The sequence below is a fragment of the Mastigoproctus giganteus genome, chromosome 14 (assembly GCF_048544385.1).
Source record: "Mastigoproctus giganteus isolate SK-2022 chromosome 14, ASM4854438v1, whole genome shotgun sequence".
Lineage (NCBI taxonomy): Eukaryota > Metazoa > Arthropoda > Arachnida > Uropygi > Thelyphonidae > Mastigoproctus > Mastigoproctus giganteus.
Window position 1 is genome coordinate 39,619,153 of NC_143588.1, and position 21,643 is coordinate 39,640,795.

At 40.0% G+C, this 21,643-nt stretch overlaps 1 protein-coding gene across 2 annotated transcripts in view; it reads left to right on the forward strand.

Annotated features, from left to right (window-relative positions):
• The window catches only part of LOC150075075 (coronin-2B-like), a 432,519-nt gene that overhangs the window by 320,697 nt on the left and 90,179 nt on the right, over positions 1-21,643 (forward strand). For both annotated transcript variants that reach the window (XM_090388986.1, XM_090388985.1), the window contains one exon: positions 18,472-18,585. In XM_090388986.1, the coding sequence (XP_090245112.1) occupies positions 18,472-18,585 (114 nt within the window). The remainder of the gene's footprint in view (positions 1-18,471; positions 18,586-21,643) is intronic.

A 21,643-nucleotide genomic window follows, 5' to 3' on the forward strand; every position in this document is an offset into this window, starting at 1 on the left:
GCTCAGAAGGTAGCACGAAGATGTTCCATCGGAACTCAGACCGAAATGACCATACCACCAAAGGAGTCATTCACTCCCATCACATGCTACCTCCTAAGTTCAATAAAACCTGCACAGAAGGATCAGTCAGCTACCTCTTAATGTTCCACCAGTAAGAAAAGAAGTTGCTGGAAAAAAGAATAAGAAACTTGACGTACATCCTAGTTATCAAGGAAAAATGGATGTCGAGGGGGAGCTACATGACGAAACAGTTTTGGAGCCTCAGAAGCCACCTGGCCCAAGCAAAATAAAGGCTAAATTTCTACAATGGAGTTATCGTGGATTCTGGTGAAATACTGATGACATCAAGGCCCTCCTGCATTTGCTTGCAGAGACTTATTTAAAGGCAAATGATGACCCCCCCACCTTGTGTAACGTCACAATTTTTCATAAAGATAGAATTGCAAATGGTCCTACTCGTGGAGGAGTGGCTATTCTTGTGGGCAACCAGACCCTACTTCAGCCTTTGTTACTTACATCCAGCATAGAGGCTGTTGCAAACCCACTGTAAAGGTAAACAAAAACCCTTAAAACCCTTACAGTGGGTTTTCATTAACCATCTGCTCTATTTATATGCTACGTCCCCCCCCCTAGGAAGACCTTGATGATTATGTAATGCAGTTGCCTCCCCTTTTTTAATTCTCACTGATTTTAATGGACATAACACCCTGTGGCATAGTACTCGCATCAATGGAAGGGACTGCCAATCGTACTTTTGATATTTGTGTCCAAGTGCTACTCAGAGAGTTTAACATCACAGTAGACAAGTTTGTCCAAACACCAAAGCATACCCCTCCACTCATATTCCATCATGCAACTTTTCCTAGACGCCTCCGTAACCAGGTGGGCAGGAGCAGCAGTGCGTAGCACATGCTTCTTGATTAGACTGGGGTTCGAGCCCATGACCACCAAATACGGAGGATGCGGAAAGGTCAGGGAATGACCACTGCATATCTCCGGAGCAATATGGCCTTAGTTGCTAATGCTCCTAAAAACCAAATAACAACAACAGCAACTTTTCCTTCAAGAACTGGGTAAGGACTCCATCTAAGATCCCATCATCATCATCTGTCTACCTGCAGCTCTATTCAGCACGCCAAATTCCTGCCAGTTTACACAGACAGCTTGATGTTAGAATTGTGTGTAGGATCTGTTGTCTTTCCAGGCACTACTATATCTGAGCAGATTCTTCCTGAATCCAATATATGTGCACTGCAGAGCTGCAAGCTATAGAGTTGGCCTTGGATCACATTAAAATTTGTCAATACCAAAGGTCTATAACACATTCCGATTCTTTGGATGTATTGCAGGCTTTATTATCCTTCAGACACGATTCCCATCCAGTTCTGTGTCTGTCGAATTCAGCAGAAGATACATTCTGTCTATGAACACAAGTTTGATGTTCGCTTCTGCTGGATTTCTAGCCACATTGGGATTGGGGGAAACGATTGGGCCAACGCTGCAGCCGAATCAACAACTCCCACTAATAATGATTGCTTGCCAGTCTCCTATGCAGACTACAGGCAAATAATATACAACAAAGATATACTCCCAGTGATAAGAATGACAATGAAATGGATGCATAGATAGACAACAAATAAATTATACCAGATAAAGCTTGTTATTGAAACATGGCAGTGCAGTCTGGGCAGGAATTGTAGCGAGGAAGTTGTTCTTGATCAACTAGGGCACAGTCATCTAGCATATTCATTCCTGCAGTGGGCAGATGATTCTCCTGAGTGCAAGTCTTGTGAACCATTTTATCAATTAAACATATTTTAATCGATTGAAAGTTAATTTTACCCATGCTCGTAACATTTGTTTTACCCCTTTTACTCATGGGACTGGGCCTTATGCACTCAGATTTTATCAGATAATGACCACATGTCAGATGTTTTTAGAAAGCAATACATTATTAATCTTTACAAATACACTGGTATTCAAAGAAAGTGCATCACCTAGGAATTTTGCATTTCTAACCCTTTTTTCGCGATGGTATGTTACATTAATGACTAGCATCACAGTGTAGTCTGGGCAGGAATTGTATTGAGGAAGTTGTTCTTGATCAACTACACAGAGGACATAGTCATCTAGCACATTCATTCCTGCAGAGGGCAGATGATCCTGCTGTGTGCGAGTCTTGTGACACCATTTTATCAATTAAACATATTTTAATTGATTGAAAATTAATTTTACCCATGCTCGTAATATATGTTTTACCCCTTTTTAGCATTAGCTTTAGTAGAGGCATATGATGCAAGAAAGCAAGTTTATGCAGCATCAGCCAAAAAAAAAAAGCACTCCCATTTCACCCCTCTGTTCGTTCGAAATACCTGTCCAGCTGAGCCTTAAATTTATTTAGGCTATCAACTTCCACAACAAGGGATGGAAGTCTGTTCCACCAACCAACTACCCACTGGCTAAAGGCAAATTTCCGCACATCTTTCCTACATCTCTTTCTTCAATTTGAATTTATTTTTACTCATGTGCACTCAGATTTTATCAGACAATGACCACATGTCAGATGTTTTTAGATGCCAACACATTATTAACCTTTACAAATACACTGGTATTCATATAAAGTGCATCACCTAGGAATTTCACATTGACGGTCGTGTTCAAAGCCGCTAAGTGGATTTTTCTTATTTATTGATTTGAAATTATTGTTTTTCTAAAACTTTTGATTTAAATTTAGTAGTATAACATTATTTTGAGATTTTCTGATTAATTTGGTGTATTTATTCTTTACTCGGCCTTGTAATTGCATAAAAGTATTGGTAAAGGTTTCCACGTGTTTCAACTCGCTACCGTTCATAATTTTCCCGCCTTTGTGATACGATAGTTATATACCGTACTAGATAGCGTTAGTTGAACTTCGTTAGCAGTTAAATTGTACGTTTAAATAAATACATATAACGACTTAGATTACAAACGTAATATAATTAATTATATTTAACATAATTAATAACATAACATAATTAATTATAATTAATTAATAAATTTATAGAATCATGACTCACACCAGAGCAGCAAAGCAAAAGGCTCAAGCTAATGGAAGTGCTGTGGCTCAGAGCAGAACTGAGGGGGGCAGTTGTCCTCTGACTCACAGCCTTATAAAATGCACTGTTTGCTTGATGTTTGCAGAGCAATCAGGTACGGGACATGATACTGCCAAGGGGGATGTCTTTGTGTGTGCGCAATGCAAGGAGTGTATCGATATCAGGCAACAACTCGGCGTTCTTGTGGGCCTATATGAGAGCTTGAAGGACAGGGTGGATGCCCTCGAAGAAACTAAATTGAGAGGCCCATCAAGCTCTCAGCTGCCCACATCAACGCCAGAGCTTGCACTTGGGCATCGCGTGTCACAGAGACAAACCCCAAGGCAGAATGCGCTGGTCCCGAAGGAACTAGTAGTTGTTGGTGACTCTATTGTCAGGGAAACGGGGAACATGCTTTGTAAAAAAGATAGGTGGAACAGGACCAGGGTATGTCTGCCAGGGGCAAAGGTTGATGATGTTGTAGAGCGAATATCATCTTTTAAGGGCACAAAAGGTGATATAGTTGTACACGTTGGCACTAATAATATTAAGAGTAGGAGACTGGCCGAATTACTTAACAAGTACAGGTCACTGTTGAACAAAAGCCGAGAATTAGGGTTGAATTTGAAAGTGTCTGCAATTCTGCCCAGACACGATAGGAGGGAGTATATGATGAGAGCCTTGTCGATCAATTCGGCCCTGGAAAGATTGTGCAAGGCTCAAGGGGTAGAATTTTTTTCAGCCTGGACTGTACTTGTTAACAGGAGAGATTGCTTCTACAGGGATGGGATACACTTAAATAGAAAGGGGTGCAAGAATATTTGCTGATGCTATCGAGGCAGTGTTAGGTGGGTCGGAAAACTGCTAGCTTGGGGGGAGGCAAAGACCAATAGATTGACAGTAGCCACTGGCAGAGGTGAAAGAGATTCTTGCACTGCTTCTATTAGAATGAGCAGAAGCCTGAAAAACAAGATGCATGGTATTTCAGAGACTGCTGGGAGCCATTGCGGTACAAGTAAACACATGGGTTGTGTTAGGGTAGCTAAGAATAGAAACAGGTGCAGGTATACTTGCGTGTACACCAATGCTAGGAGTTTAGTAAATAAATTTGATGAATTTGAGGTATTGCTCAAAACATCAAAGGCAGATATTGTTGGGATATCAGAGACGTGGTGTCAAACAGATATAAGGGATGCAGAACTGCAATTTGCGGAGTACAACGTCTACAGAAAGGATAGACAGGATAGGAAGGGGGGGAGGGGTTATGCTATTAGTTAAGAAACACATAAAAACCAAGGAAGTGAAGCCAGTCGACATCGCTGGACAGTGCAGTGTTGAGTCAGTTTGGTGTGACATAAGCATTGAGAGATCAAAATTGAGAGTAGGAGTGTGCTATAGGCCTAATGACTCTGATGAGTATAATAAGGAACTGTACAGGGAAATAGAGTGGGCCAGTAAATCAGAGAGTCTTATAATGGGAGATTTTAATTTCCCAGATATTGACTGGAATTTGGGGGCTGGTTACTCACACACTAACAGGCCTTTTGTGGATTTATTGGATGATTGTTTTCTACATCAGCATGTTCGGGAGGCAACTAGAGGGAGGAATACTCTTGATTTGATTATCAGCAGTAATTCTTCATGCATTAAGAATCTGCAGATAAATGAACTACTAGGTGGCAGTGATCACAGTGATCTGAGTGGGATTTACTCAAAGAGGTAACTACCATTAGGGGTAAAGGGAAGGGTTATTGCTTCCGTAAAGGCGACTACGGTGGACTGAGACAGTATTTAAATTCTATACAGTGGGACCAACTGATGATGTTACCAACAGCAAATTCAAAATGGCAAGCATTCAAAGAACTTATCTTGGAAGCTACTAGGCTTTACATACCAACTAAGAAATATTGTTCAAGGTTTAGGCCAAAATGGATGTCAGATGAACTAATGAGGCATATGGCAGAGAAGAAAAATGCATGGGATAGTTAAAATTAACACATGACACAGAAGCCTATGATAGATACAAGTTGATATGCAACCAAGTTACAAAGGAGGTTAAGCAGGCGAAGGCAGATTACGAGAAATCCTTGGCAAGGGATGCAAAGAAAAACAGCAAAGAGTTCTTTACTTATGTAAACTCTAGAAGGAAGGGGATGAATCAGATTGGTCCACTTGATATTGATGGGTCAACTGTTGATGATCCTGCTCAGGTAGCTAACAAACTAAATGAAGATTTTGCATCGACATTCACACATGAGGAGTTATTCAGCAAGGGGAATGCCAGAGGTGTATTCAACTCTAGCAGTAAGCTACAGAATCTTGAAATAACTGGGAGTAAAGTGGAGGAGAAACTGTTGAAGATAAACACAAGAAAGGCACCCGGGGTGGATGGGATCTATCCAGTTATATTAAAGGAGGCAGCAAAGGAAGTAAGCAAACCCTTAGCCATAATTATGAGAGCTTCCTTGGACTCAGGGGAGGTACCCATAGACTGGAAATGTGCAAATGTGACCCCAGTTCACAAAGGAGGATCAAAGGCTGACACAAGTAATTATAGACCTGTGAGCTTAACTTCTGTTCCAGGAAAATTAATGGAGGCACTGGTTAAAGAAGCACTGCAGGATCATTTAGACAAGACTTCAGTTATAGCTCAGACACAGCATGGTTTTGTTAAGGGGAAGTCTTGCCTGACCAACTTGATTGGATACTATGATGCAGTCACAAAAGAACTGGATGCAGGGAATAACTTTGATATTATATACTTGGATCTTAGAAAGGCTTTTGATACTGTTGCACATGGAAGACTGCTACACAAATTGGAGCAGTGTGACATTGGAGGCAAATTGCTGCTATGGATAAAGGGGTGGTTGAGGGGGAGAAGACAGAGAGTGGTAATCAATGGACACTGCTCATCGTGGACTAATGTTATTAGTGGAGCCCCTCAGGGCTCAGTGTTGGGTCCATTCTTGTTTTCTGTATTTATAAATGATATTGATGATGGTATATCAAGCTTAATGTCCAAGTTTGCAGATGATACAAAGGTTGGCAGGGTTGTCAAGGACACTACTGACACTATGCTGCTGCAACAGGATCTGGAAAGGTTGAGCAGATGGGCTGAGAGGTGGCAAATGAAGTTTAACATTGACAAATGTAAAGTACTACACATGGGAAACAGCAACCCCAGAGCAATGTATCAACTCTGTGGTACTACACTGACAGTGGTAGAGAATGAAAGGGACCTGGGGGTGGTTGTGCAGGCAGATATGAAGTTCTCTGAGCAGTGCAGACGGGCTGCAAGAGTAGCTCATGGAGTATTGTCAATGATATACAGGAATTTTTCCAGCAGGGATAAGTAGGTGATTATTCCATTGTATAAGGCATTGGTCAGGCCACACCTAGAGTACTGTATACAGGTCTGGAGGCCTCATTTCAAGAAGGATGTAGAGCTGCTGGAACGAGTACAGAGAAGGGCAACAAGATTAGTGAATGGAACAAAGGGGTGCTCTTACGAAGAAAGGCTTAAGTTTTGCAAATTACAGTGTCTGGAGACTAGGCACCAGCGAGGTGATCTGATAGAGGTGTATAAAGCCTTGAATGGTTTAAGCATGCTCAATGCTGATGGGATTCTTCCTCTAGCTCGGGAAAATCACCTGAGAGGGCATAAATTCAAATTGAGGAAAGACAGATGTAGGATAGATGTGTGGAAATTCGCCTTTAGCCAGCGGGTGGTTGGGTGGTGGAACAGACTCCCATCCCTTGTGGTGGAGGTTGATAGCCTAAATAAGTTTAAGGCTCAGCTGGACAGGTATTTTGAACGAACAGAGGAGTGGAGTGGGGTTTTTTTTTTTTTTTTTTGGCTGATGCTGCATAAGCTTGCTTTCTTGCATCAAATGCCTCTACTAATGCTAATGCTAACCCTTTTTTGCAATGGTATGTTACATTAATGACTAGCATCACAAATAGAAATATACACAAAAGATATTAGTATTAGTAATGGCCGCATGGTGCAAGAAAGCCTATGGCTTATGCTGCACCAGCCAAAAAAATCCGAACAAAAAAAAAAAATAATAATAAATAAATAAATAAAATAAATAACTAAATAATAATAATTAATAAATAAAAAAAAATAAAATAAAAAGGAAATTAAACCTATCATCCTATTCGCTTCCCTTACCCGAAAGTACTATCCAGATGACCTTTGAATTTCCCCAAACTGTTGGCCTCTACCACCCATGAAGGCAACTTATTCCAGCAATTTATAACTTGCTGGCTAAAATAAAACTTCCTGCAGTCCAATCTAAACATTTCTCCCCGTAACTTGAATTTATGTCCCCTAGTTATAGCATCATTTATAATCTTGAAAATTTTGTCCTCATTCATTTTACTGATGCCTCTCAGAGCCTTAAACACCTCAATCAAATCTCCTCTAAGGTGTCTAGTTTCCAAACTCTGCAACCCACATATTCGAATTCTTTCTTCATAAGGACAACCTTTTGCCGATCTCACCAGGCGAGTAACCCTTCTTTGCACCCTTTCAAGAAGCTCGATGTCTTTCTTTAGGTGCGGTCTCCATACTTGAACACAGTATTCCAAAAAGGCGCCTCCATAGCCAGGTGGGAAGGAGCAGCAGTGCATAGCACATGCTTCTTGATTAGACCGGGGTTCGAGCCCGTCACCACCAAATACGGAGGATGCGGAAAGGTCAGGGAATGACCATCACAGAGCAATATGGCCTTAGTTGCTTATGCTCCTAAAAACCAAATAACAGTATTCCAAGTGTGGTCTAACATAAGCCTTATATAATGGGATTATCACGTCCCTATCTCTACTTGCAAAAGTTCGATAGATCATCGATAGGACACCATGGGCCTTCCTTGCAACCTGTTTACAATGCTCAGAGAATTTCATGTCTGACCGTATCGTAACACCCAAGTCCCTTTCCTCCAGTACTGGGTTTAGTTGAACTCCAAGTGAATACGTTTTTTGGGATTACTGTTTCCCAGGTGTAATACCTTACACTTTGTTGGATTAAAGCACAGCTGCCATTTTTCTGACCATTCTTGAAGTCTATCTAGGTCTCTCTGAAGAAGCTCAGCTTGACAGTGATCATTAACTACTCTACCAATTTAGACATCACGCCCTCTATCCCGTCATCAATGTCGTTTATGAAAATTAAAAACAACAGTGGCCCTAATACTGATCCTTGGGGAACCCCACTTCTTACATCAACCCAATCTGAGGAACAGCCATCATCAACCCAATCTGAGGAACTTCTTACATCAACCCAATCTGAGGGTTTATCACAACCCTCTGCCTCCTGCCCTGAAGCCATCCTTCTATCCATCTAAGGATTTTCCCAGTGATTCCAACCTGTTCCAGCTTATAAAGCAACCACTCATGTGGGACTGAGTCAAAAGCTTTGCTGAAATCTAAATAAACAATGTCGAAATTATTCCCTAAATCCAGCTCGTGAGTGACCCTTTCGAAATAGCAAACCAGATTTGTTAAACATGATTTTCCCTTTATAAAACCATGCTGAGTATCCTTGAGAATTTCAATTCGATCCAAATGATCCTGAATTCCACCCTTGATCATTGACTCCATGATTTTCCCTACTACTGAAGTCAGACTGACAGGTCGATAATTTCCAACTTCACTTTTAGAGCCACCCTTATGTATGGGAGATACATTTGCACTTTTCCAATCCAAGGGAATCTCCCCAGAGTCTAGTGATGCTCGCATAATTAGCCTCAATGGTTCAATGCACTCGCTTGCCGCCTCTCTTAAGATTATAGGGTATATTCCATCAACTCCAGGAGCCTTACTGGTCTGTAAGCTCGAAAGTTTTTTCATTAAATAATCTTGCGAAATTTCAATATCATTAATTACATATTTTTTAACTTCGCTGCCACAATTTCCCATTGCCACAAAAGGTTTTTCATTTGTAAATATCGATGCAAAATAACTGTTGAGTTCATCTGCAACGGCAGCTGGTGTATTTATTACTATCCCCTTTCCCTTACGTAAAGGTCCGATCTGGTTTGTCCTGCTCTTCTTGGCATTTATACATGTGAAGAATTCTTTATTCCCCCCCCCCCCCCCTCTTTGCTCTGTTTGCTAGTGATTTCTCATAAACTGCCTTTGCCTGTCGAACCTTTTCTGTGGCTCTATTACACATCACCTTGTAGCTGTTATAGGCTTCAGTACTTTTTATTGCTCTGTAACCTTTCCATGCCACCTTTTTCTGCTCAAGTAATGCGGCAACTTCACTATTCATCCAACTTGGAACCCTTCTCGTGGAGTATTTTTTTAATGGTATATACACATTCAAGGCATCTGTGATTAATGTTTTAAAAGCGTACCACAGTTCAATTGTATTCATTCTCTGTGCAATATCTACCCAGTTAATAGAGGCCATGTAGTACCTTAAGGCATCGTAATTTCTTTTTCTGAAATTAAAACCCATTCCTTTGCCTTTTACTTCTGCTACCTCTCTCGTCATCATCCACCGTAGAACTTCGTGATCACTTCCTGCTACTGGTTCCTCTACTGTCAGCCCTGTTATGTCATCTGATTCATGTGTGATGATGAGGTCTATGATATTCTTTTCTCTAGTACTTTCCCTGACATGTTGATACAAATAACAGTCATCTAGTTGATTTAAAAATTTTGTTCCCCATATCCAGTTTCCTTCCCATTTACTCCAATCAATTAGAGGCAAATTGAAATCACCCATAATAAGGCATTGACGTTTACTTGCCCATTCCATTTGCATGTAGAGGCTTTTGTCATAATCTTCACAATCACCTGGTCTGTAGATTACTCCTACTCGCATTATACCTTTGTTTCCAACTATCTCACACCATACAGACTCTATACTAGCATGTGAAATGTCTGAATCCAGGAAAGCTATCGTTGCACTGAGGCTGCTTCTGATAAGAGCATTACCCCACCACCCCTTCTATCTAACCTATCCTTCCTAAATACATTATACAAGCCGTACTGAAACTCATCATCCCCAATTTCCGGGTGGCACCATGTCTCTGTAAGCCCTATTATGTCCGCGTTACTTGTTTTAACCAGCAGTTCGAATTTGCTCATTTTATTGACGACACTTCTAACGTTACTGTATAAACAATTAAGATTTACTGTTCTTGTATATTTAACAACCCTAACACAACCCTTGAAGTTTTTTAGGCTCTCTTCCCTGATATTAGCTACCCGCTCACGTGAAACGTCTTTGTCCCCAGAACATCTAGATAATACGTCCAGTTGGGGTAACAGATAAGAACTCTTAAGGTATGTGCAAGAGTTACATTGACCAATATTATCAGATAAACACGTGTCAGTATTACCCACATCCCCTTCCTAACTAGCAGTTTCCCTGAACCTTTAAGGTATCCTCAATAATACTGGCAAAAACCTTTGCACCACTTTTGTTTAAGTGTATCCCGTCTCTACAAAACAAATTCCTTCTACCTACAAGTGTGGGCCATGCTGATAGAAATTTAGCCCCTAAAGCCTTGCAGATTCCTTCAAGTCTTGAGTTAATCCACAAGGCTCTTAACATATAATCCCTCCTATCGTGTCTGGGAAGAATTGCAGACACATAGACATTATGGCCTAGCTCGCGACATTTCCTCAGCATGGTCCTGTATTTTTCCAACAAATTGTCAGATCATGTACGTTTAATATCATTTGTCCCCACATGAATAATAATATTTTCTTTACACCCTTTAAAATCTGACAATCTGTTGGTGATATTTATTAATAGTAAAGGCAAAGCTAAGTAATATTTGAGAAGTGCTCTCAAAATATTCCAAAATGAGAATTCGCAACAGTTTATTTATACAACAGTTTTGGTAAACACGACAATTATGGCTGAAATGTTATCAGAAGTCCTCAATTTGCTTCAGTTTATCATTTTAAATGGAAAACAAAATGAATGTAAAGTTCACCTGGTGCAAACTAATATTTAGTTGAACCGCCTCTGGCTCTGGCCCTGATGACAATAGCAAACCTTCAAAGCATTGACAAGATCAATTTCTGAAGATAATGAACTGATAGTTGGTTTTTATGACTTCCTAAAGTTCACGAATGGTCACCAATTGGTAATGACAGCAATCGTGTTAAATACATTGATTATTGCCTATATTATTATATATAATGAATCTAAAACTAAAGTTATATGATAATGATAGGCCTTTTATAAATGAATTATATCATTAATTCATTGCTAAGTTTGTGGAAAATGTAGTCTTTCTGTTATAGATAAAATTATATATTGTCATTGTTATGTAAAACACATAGCATACCTTGAAAAGCTCACTCATTGACAATTAGTTTTGGTTTCACAGACATGAGCAAGCATAGCTAGTCATGTGTAGTGCCACTGTACTGGCCCAGGTGCCAAGCATTCCTGGCCAAGCTATTCTAGTGCTGTTTGTGATTTCTACGGTTACAGTCTTATTGACCAGCAGGCCATTGGTTGGATACCACTGCTGTAGAATAAGGATTCCAGTTAATATAAGTTAATAGTTTGCCTCTGTACTAGGAACTATCACAATCATACATTCTGCCATACAAGTAAACTTTGAAGCAATAAAAAGACTACAATTTTAAGGTCAAAATGTGCAATGATTATAAAATCCTAAACTTGAATGTATATTTATTGAGACATATTTATTCACATTAATTTTACATATATATTTCCCACAAATATGAATTGTTGCTCATATTATAAAACCAAAGGGTTTATTTATCTTCTTCTCTAGACCAAAAACAGTTTGTGGAATTTTTTAGATGTTACATCAATGAACCAAAACATTATGACCAGCGAGTTGTTATGCAACTCGAAGCAACTGCAGGTGAACGCGGCATGTGTGTGGGTTAGCATTAGCATTAGTAGAGGCATATGATGCAAGAAAGCAAGCTTATTCAGCATCAGCCAAAAAAAAAAAAAAAAAAAAAAAACACACCACTCCCATTTCACCCCTCCATTCGTTCGAAATACCTGTAAAGTTGAGCCTTAAATTTGTTTAGGCTATCAACTTAAACAACAAGTGATGGAAGTCAGTTCCACCAACCAACCACCCGCTGGCCAAAGGAAAATTTCCGCACATCTATCTGACATCCGTCCTTCCTCAATTTGAATTTATGCCCTCTCAGGTGATTATTCTGAGCAAGAGGAAAAATCCCATTGGCATTGAGCATGCTCAAACCATTCAAAGCCTTATACACCTCTATCAGATCACCTTGCCGGTGCCTAGTCTGCAGACTCTGTAATTTGCAAAACTTAAGCCTTTCTTCGTAAGAGCAACCCTTTGTTCCATTCACTAATCTTGTTGCCCTTCTCTGTACCCGTTCCAGCAGCTCTACATTTTTCTTGAAATGAGGCATCCAGACCCGTATACAGTACTCAAGATGTGGCCTAACCATTGCCTTATACAAGGGAATAATCACCTCCTTATCCCTGCTAGAAAAATTCCTGTATATCATTGACAAGACACCATGGTTTTTTTGGTTTGGTTTTTTTTTTTAGGAGCATTAGCAACTAAGGCCATATTGCTCCGGGAATATGCGGTGGTCATTCCCTGACCTTTCCGCATCCTCCGTATTTGGTGGTGACGGGCTCGAACCCCGGTCTAATCAAGAAGAGTGTGCTACGCACTGCTACTCCTTCCCACCTGGCTACGGAGGCGGCTCAAGACACCATGAGCTACTCTTGCAGCTCGTCTGCACTGCTCAGAGGACTTCATATCTGCCTGCACAATTACCCCCAGGTCCTTTTCATTTTCCACCACTGTCAGTGTAGTACCGCAGAGTTGATACGTTGCTCTGTGGTTACTGTTTCCCATATGTATTACTTTACATTTGTCAATGTTAAACTTCATTTGCCACCTCCCAGCCCATCTGTTCAACCTTTCCAGATCCTGTTGCAGCAGCATAGCGTCACTAGTGTCCTTAACAACCCTGCCAACCTTTGTATCATCTGCAAACTTGGACATTAAACTTGATATACCATTATCGATATCATTCAAAAACACCGAAAACAACAACGGACCCAACACTGAACCCTGAGGAACTCCACTGATACCATTAGACCACGTTGAGCAGTGTCCATTGATTACCACTCTCTGTCTTCTGCCACTCAACCATCCCCTTATCCATAGCAGCAATTTGCCTCCAATGCCACACTGCTCCAATTTGTGTAGCAGTCTTCCATGTGCAACAGTATCAAAAGCCTTTCTAAGATCCAAATATATAATATCAAAGTTATTCCCTGCATCCAGTTCTTTTGTGACTACATCATAGTATCCAATCAAATTGGTCAGTCAAGACCTGCCCTTAACAAAACCATGCTGCGTCTGAGCTATAACTGAATTCTTGTCTAGATGATCCTACAGTGCCTCCATTAATTTACCTGGAACAGAAGTTAAACTAATAGGTCTATACTTACTTGTGTCAGCCTTTGATCCTCCTTTGTGAATTGGGGTTACATTTGCACATCTCCAGTCTATGGGTACCTCCCCTGAGTCCAAAGAAGCTCTCATAATTATGGCTAGGGGTTTGCTTACTTCCTTTGCTGCCTCCTTTAATATAACTGGATAGATCCCATCCACCCCAGGTGCCTTTTTTATGTTTATCCTCAACAAAATCTCCTCCACTTTACTCGCAGTTATTACAAAATCATCTAGCTCACTGCCAATGTTTACTTTTCCTACGTCATTCACCTTCCTGAATAACTCCTCATGCGTGAATGTAGATGCAAAATACTCGTTTAGATTGTTAGCCACCTGAGCAGGATCCTCAACAGTTGAACCATCAATATCCAGTGGACCAATCTGATTCATCCCTTTCCTTCTTGAGTTTAAATAGGTAAAGAACTCTTTTCTGTTTTTCTTTGCATCCTTTGCCGAGGATTTTTCGTAGTCTGCCTTTGCCCACCTAATCTCATTTTTGACTTGGTTACAGACCAACTTATATCTATCATAGGCTTCCATGTCACCCATTAATTTGTATGTATTCCATGCATTTTTCTTCTCTGCCACATGTCTCATTAGTTCATCTGACAACCATTTAGGCCTAAACCTTGAACAATATTTCTTAGTTGGTATGTAAAGCCTGGTAGCTTCCAAGATTAGTTCCTTGAAGGCTTCCCATTTTGAGTTTGCTGTTGGTAACATCATCAGTTGGTCACACTGTATAGAATTTAAATACTGTCTCAGACCATCATAGTCGCCTTTACGAAAACAAAAACCCTTCCCTTTACCTCTGATGGTAGTTACCTACTTGAGTAAATCCCACTTCAACACACTGTGATCACTGCCACCTAGTGGTTCATTTATCTGCAGATTCTTAATGCATGAAGAATCACTACTGATAATCAGATCAAGAGTATTGCTCCCTCTTGTTGCCGCACGAACATTCTGATGTAGAAAACAATCATCCAATAAATCCACAAAAGCCTGGCTAGTGTGTGAGTGACCAACCCACAAATTCCAGTCAGTATCTGGGAAATTAAAATCCCCCATTATAAGACTCTCTGATTTACTGGCCCACTCTATTTCCCTGTACAATATCTTATTATACTCATCAGAGTCATTAGGTCTATAGCACACTCCTACTCTCAATTTTGATTTCCTTATGCTTATGTCACACCAAACTGACTCGACACTGCCCTGTCCATCGATGTCGACTGGCTTCACTTCCTTGGATTTTATGTGTTTCTTAACTAATAGCATAACTCCTCCTCCCCTCCTGTCCTGTCTATCCTTTCTATACACATTGTATTCCCCAAATTCCAGTTCCACATTCCTTATATCTGTGTGACACCACGTCTCTGATATCCCAACAATATCTGCCTTTGATGTTTTGAGCAATACCTCAAATTCATCAAATTTATTTACCAAACTCCTAGCATTGGTGTACACGCAGGTATACATGCACCTGTTTCTATTCCTAGCTACCCTAACACAACTCATGTGTTTACCGCAATGACTCCCAGCAGTCTCTGAAATATCCTGCATCTTGTTTTTCAGGCTTCTGCTCATTTCAATAGAAGCAGTGCAAGAATCACTTCCACCTCTGCCAGTGGCTACTGTTAATTCATTAGTCCTTGTATCCCCCCCCAACTAGCAGTTTTCCGACCCTCCTAACATTGCCTCGACAGCATCAGCAAAAATTCTTGCACCCTTTCTATTTAAGTGTATCCCATCCCTGTAGAAGCAATCTCTCCTGTTAACAAGTACAGTCCAGGCTGAAAAAAATTCTACCCCTTGAGCCTTGCACAATTCCTCCAGGGCCGAATTGATTGACAAGGCTCTCATCATATACTCCCTCCTATCGTGTCTGGGCAGAATTGCAGACCCTTTCAAATTCAACCCTAATTCACGGCTTTTTTTCAACAGTGACCTGTACTTGCTAAGTAATTCCGCCGGTCTCCTACTCTTAATATCATTATTGCCAACGTGTACAACTATATCACCTTTTTTGTCCTTAAAAGATGATATCCGCTCTACAACGTCATCAACCTTTGCCCCTGGCAGACATACCCTGGTCCTATTCCACCTATCCTTTTTACAAAGCATGTTGCCCGTTTCCCTGACAATAGTCTCCAACAACTACTAGTTCCTGTGGGACCAGCGCATTCTCCCTAGGGGGCTGCCTCTGTGTTGCCTGATGACCAAGTGCAAGCTCTGGCATTGATGTGGGCAGCTGAGAGCTTGATGGGCCCCTCAATTTATTTCCTTCGAGGGCATCCACCCTGTCCTTCAAGCTCTCATAAAGGCCCATAACAACGCCGAGTTGTTGCCTGATATCGATACACTCCTTGCATTGCGCACACACAAAGACATCCCCCTTGGCAGTATCATGTCCCGTACCCGAGTGCTCCGCAAACATCAAGTAAACAGTGCATTTTAAAAGACTGTGATTCAGAGGGCAACTGCCCCCCCCTCAGTTCTCCCCTGAGCCACAGCACTCCCATTAGCTTGAGCCTTTTGCTTTGCTGCTCTGGTCTGAGTTATGATTCTGATTTAATTCAATAAAATTTCAATTTCAGAACAAAATTAAATCCTTAAGTTATATCCCAAAACAGTTATAACGCTATATTTAATTTTTCAGTATCAAGTGTTTTCTACGAGTTCCCTTTATACAACTTCCGTATCACGTGTACCACTATAGTTATGTATTAATTATTTGTTACGGTTTAGTCGTTATATATATATATATATATATATATATATATATAGAGTTAAAAGTACAATTTAATTGACAATAAAGTTTATCAAGATTAATAGATTTACTGATTAATTGACAATATTATATTATGCACTATACTACACTAAGCTTATGCTATCGTGTAAAAATGGCGGGAAATCACGAACGGTACTTCTACGGACTCGTAAGTATTGATTAGCTTCCAAATCTCGCTATCTCAATTTAGAATAAACTAAGGATCCTGACTAGGTCTATAATCTACTTATAGAAGATAATTTGATATAACAATTGGTTAATATATCGACTAAATTTGGTTAAAAAAAAAAAAAACCTCTCGTTCAATTTGTAACACGTGGATTTGATACCGTTACCGATACTAAGTAATACCTACAAAATCTCTGTCTAAGTTAAACTTTAAACTAAGTATCGTAACTAGGAATATTTAAGCTACTCTAGAAAATAAGTTAATATGCCAATTTAAGCTAATAAATCAGAAAATAAATCAGGAAAAACTTCTCTGTTCCAAGAGCGTCAAAGAGCTTCGTCCGCACAGGCTACTCTCGGTCCCAAACTCCTCTTTGGGTTGGGACACTGTATAAAAAACACCTGATACTGAGCTCCGTTAATCAGTGTTACTCTTGTTCTTCAGATGGGAAAGTCAGTGGGCTTAAGCGAGTTTGACAAAGGTCAAATTGTAATGGCCAGATGACTGGGTCAGAGCATATCTAAAACTGCACGGCTGGTGGGGTGCTCATGGTCAGCCGTGGTTAGTACCTACCGAAAGTGGTCCGAGGAGGGGGAACCCACGTACTGCCAGCGAGGTGTTGGACAACCATGGCTCATCAATGCTCAAGGTGAGCGAAGGCTCTCAAGGATGGTATATGGCAACAGAAGGGCGACTGTGGCACATCTCACCAGTAATTAGAACCCTGCTTAAAATGAGGCTGCGTAGCCACAGGCCACTCCGAGTGCCCATGCTAACCATGGTTCACCAGCGACAGTGCCTACAATGAGCACATGAGCATTGAAACTGGACCTTGAGTGATTGGAAGATGGTCGTCTGGTTGGTACAGCTGGGTACGTGTGCATTGTTTACCTGGGGAAGTGATGGTGCCTGGATGCACTGTGGGATGAAAACAAGCCGGTGGCAACGGTGTCATGCTTTGGGGCGATGTTCTGCTGGGATACCCTGGGTCCGGTCATCCATGTGCCATGCACTCTGACATCTACCACCTACCTAAACATCAGTGCTGACCAGGTACACCCTTTCATGGCAACGGTCTTCCCCTCTGGCAGTGCCATCTTTCAGCAGGATAATGCGCCATGCCATACTACACAGATTGTTCAAGACTGGTTCGTGGAACATGAGGAAGACTTCTAGGTATTGCCCTGGCCTCCAAATTCCCCAGACATCAATCCCATCGAGTATCTGTGGTTTGTGTTGGAACAGCAACTCTGTGCTGCGTCCCAACCACGGACCTTACAAGAGTTAAAGGATCTGCTGGTTATATGTTGGTACCAGATACCACAAGACACATTTAGAAACCTTGTAGTGTCCATGCCTTGCCGGGTACGAGCTGTTTTGGCTCATTGGTATATGTTTTTCAGTGTTATTTGAGTTCTCGAAAAGTGAACTCTCACAGTTGTCAGTTCATAATAGTCAAAAATGAGGCACATTTTGATTTTCAGAGAAATCAATTAAATGTACTTTACCAGATAGGCAATGGCTCAGTTATATAATCAATGCCTCCGACATATATACACAGCTTCAGTAAACAGTCACTCGTCACCTCTGCATGTAGGTTTTGTTTCATGACCTGCTATATAAGAGAATGCTGCATATACTTATTTCTTTCTTTACAGTTTACTGTGCATTCTAATAAAATGTCATATAGTAAACTTTTAAAAGAAAGAGCAGAAATTATTCAATTAAAAAAGTAGACAGGAGCATTTTAATATGCAGTTCTTTTGCATCGAAAAATGATTGTAAAGAAAGGTTTCACTTATACAGAGAATATATGACTGACATTGAATTTTCAAGAATGTTCAATACTGACTGGAATATATATGGGATACATATGTAATAAATTCTGTAATAAATTGGTGGTACTTACATTTGGTGTGTGTTTATGTATACTGATATTTTACTTAAATGAATTTTAATTTTTTATAGTCTGAACAATTTCAAGATGATATATTTCCTGATACTGCAGCACCAACACCAGCATTGACATCTGAAGAATGGCTGAGTGGAAGAAACCGAAATCCTATTTTGATATCTTTAAAGGTAATTATGTTCTTTATGGACTACATAAATAGATATCTGTACAATAAATTACTATAACTTGCAGGAGAAAAAACATTGCTGCATATTTATAAAATTATTCAAATTAGCTATTTAATATTTATAATGCTAAAGACATACATTTCTTTTCAGATATAATTAGTACATCTGTATATGAGATTGGTTTGCAAAGTGTGTAGAATGACTGAAAATGCAATGCACTTTTCCCAAATATGCTCATTCTTTTTTAGTGCAAGTGTGCACTGTTAAAAGGATGACCATGTGGGTGCATGGTCACACATGTACACACATGCACCCAAATGTGTGTGCACACATGCACAAAGTCACTGCCCTCTGCAGTGGGAACTCATAGCACATGTTACCTCTTTATCTAACTGATATCTTTATCCATGTAGGTGCTTCTAAAGTTTTAAAAAAGAGGAAGAAGTGACTAGGAGACAGGTCTCAAAATATAAGTTGAGTGAAAAAGATTTCAACCCTTGCATCTGTAATAGCTAGCATTCCAGTGAATGGATGTGCTGGTGGATTGCCTGGTGGAAAAGGACACCATGATGCAACTTGCCATTTCATCTTGATAGTTTCATGCAGTTTCACTATGAGTTATGTGCATAATGCTAACCTGTGATTATAGCCACATTCCTTGCCACTTAGAATCAAGATCAAAGTGGTGTGCTCATGCCTCATCCATAGTTATGAATTGGAAAAGAAACTTCTCAGGAGTTTTGCCTAAATCTCTCCAAAATATGTTTGGATTTGTGTATGCAATAGGCTTGCTGGTCATTGGTTAATGTTCTTGGATCCCATTGTGCTTTTAACTTTTATAAACTTCAAGTAATCAATCATTGTATTGTATGCACTGCTGTTAAATATGCCAAGAGACTAAGGATTATGCTTAAGTCATTTGATGATTTTTAATTGCCACTTTTTCCACTATTGCTACTGTTTATGGATTGATAGATATTATCAGTGACTGAAATAGCAGTTATTTTCACATAACTATTATCCACAGATAAAATTTGTGTACCTCATAGTAGCAGTGAAATTTGCTGCAGTAGAGTCACCTAGTGTTACTAGCATATAAGCCATGGACCTCTGTTGCAGGTGTGACTTTCTGACTCATTTAACACTGCCTCAGTAGCACAACAAATTGATGTATCCCATCCCTGTGAAAATAGTTTCTCCACTTGCAGACTATACTAAGAAAAGTTTGATCCCATGAACCTTGCACATTATTTCTGGGGCTGAATTGATTGAAAAGCTCTCATCATGTACTCCCTATCATGTCTGGGTAAAATTCCAGACACTTCAAATTTAGCCCTAATACAGGTATGAGCCAATGCAGATCACATCTCTTTAATATCATTAGTACCTAAATGCATTATCAACCCACTGCAGGATGGAAGCCTCCTCAACAATTCATGCTGAGGGAACTGGACCATAATCTGCCACGGTGGTCCAGTGCGGTTTGGCAGATCGACTGTATTCAACAGTTAGAGGCTTGAACCCCGGTCTACTCAAAGAGCATGTGCTACTACACTCCCGCTCCTGACCACTCGGCTACGGAGGCCATTACCTGTTCTATAATATCATTTTTTTTCTCCTGGCAGACATATTGGGCCCATTCCACCTATACTTTTTGCATAGTATATTTCTCATTTAGTTGATAGTAGAGTCACCAACAGTAGTTACTTCCTGTGGGACCAGTGCCATCTGCTCTTGGTGATTCTATGATGCTGCCTCTTGCGTGAGATTACATTGTAACATTGTATTGGACACTTAAGTACTTGATAGATACCACCGTTTTAATTACTTGTAGAGCAACAATCCCTTTTCTACAAACACTGATATACACCCATTAAAATGCCAAATTTCTGCTTAATTTCCTTACTCTCTTTGCATTGAAAAAACATGAGGCTATGTCCTGTGCAGACAAAATAAGACCCAGATTTTTAGGAGAATGTTCCCCCACTCACTCCCCCCTCCTTCCCTCCCTCCCTCCCTCCCATAAGCTAGAACATTTCCACTGCTCTTAGCCATTTACTTTCCTGCTAATTGTTCAAGGCATGATTTTGGTTAAAATTATATTAAAAGCTCCATTACACTACCCCAAGTACTATTGCAGTATTACTGAGAGATACATAAGTATAGTAAATTCTGTAGGTTACTGCAGTGGTACCGGGTTTTTCCGTTAAGAAGCCCACCCAAATATAGGCCCATCTGGGCCTATATTAGGATTTTGTTTTCCAAATAGAAGCCCATGGGCTTTTATCGGGGGAAAATAATAATGCGCTTTCTCGTAACATACCGTATATCAGCGCTCTGCGCATGCCTGAGATATCATTGCAGTAGATGTGAACTGCGCGTCTTTACTCGTTGTCAGAATATTTAACCCTAAAAATGAAAAATAAAAAGTCTAGTAAACGAAAATCGTATACTATCCAGGAAAAACTATAGTTTGTGACACGTTTAAAAGCGGGGGAAAGTCAAAATTCGATATTGCAACAAACAGGCATTGACAGGAAAAATCTTCGCCGTTGGTTGCAACAATAAGCAGAATTATTGAAGCTGGTTAAAAAACATAAACACAAACGTCTTGAGGGCACAGGAAGGAAGGCGTTTTATCCCGAAATTGAGAAAAAACTATTTGAATTTTTCAAAAAGGAACGAAATAACCACCGTTCAGTTACCTATAACACATTGCGAAACTATATTTTCTCACCAGAATTTGGCCTTAAAATACCACCGGCTTTTAAAGTAAGCAACAAGTTCTTATTTGGATGGACCAGGAGACATCGGATTAGATCATGTAAAATAACTCATCATAGACAACTCGGATTGCTCTGATACAACAGGTTCTGAATGAAAATTACTAATATAAATAATTCTCTTCTTGCAATTATTATTTGTCTTATATATTTATATTTTTTTAAGATAATAAGAATAATTTTTAATTTCACACTGTTCTATTGTTGCAATAATTAAAATAAAAATAACCTTTCATTAATCAAATAAATATTATTTAAAATAAAAATAGCCTTTC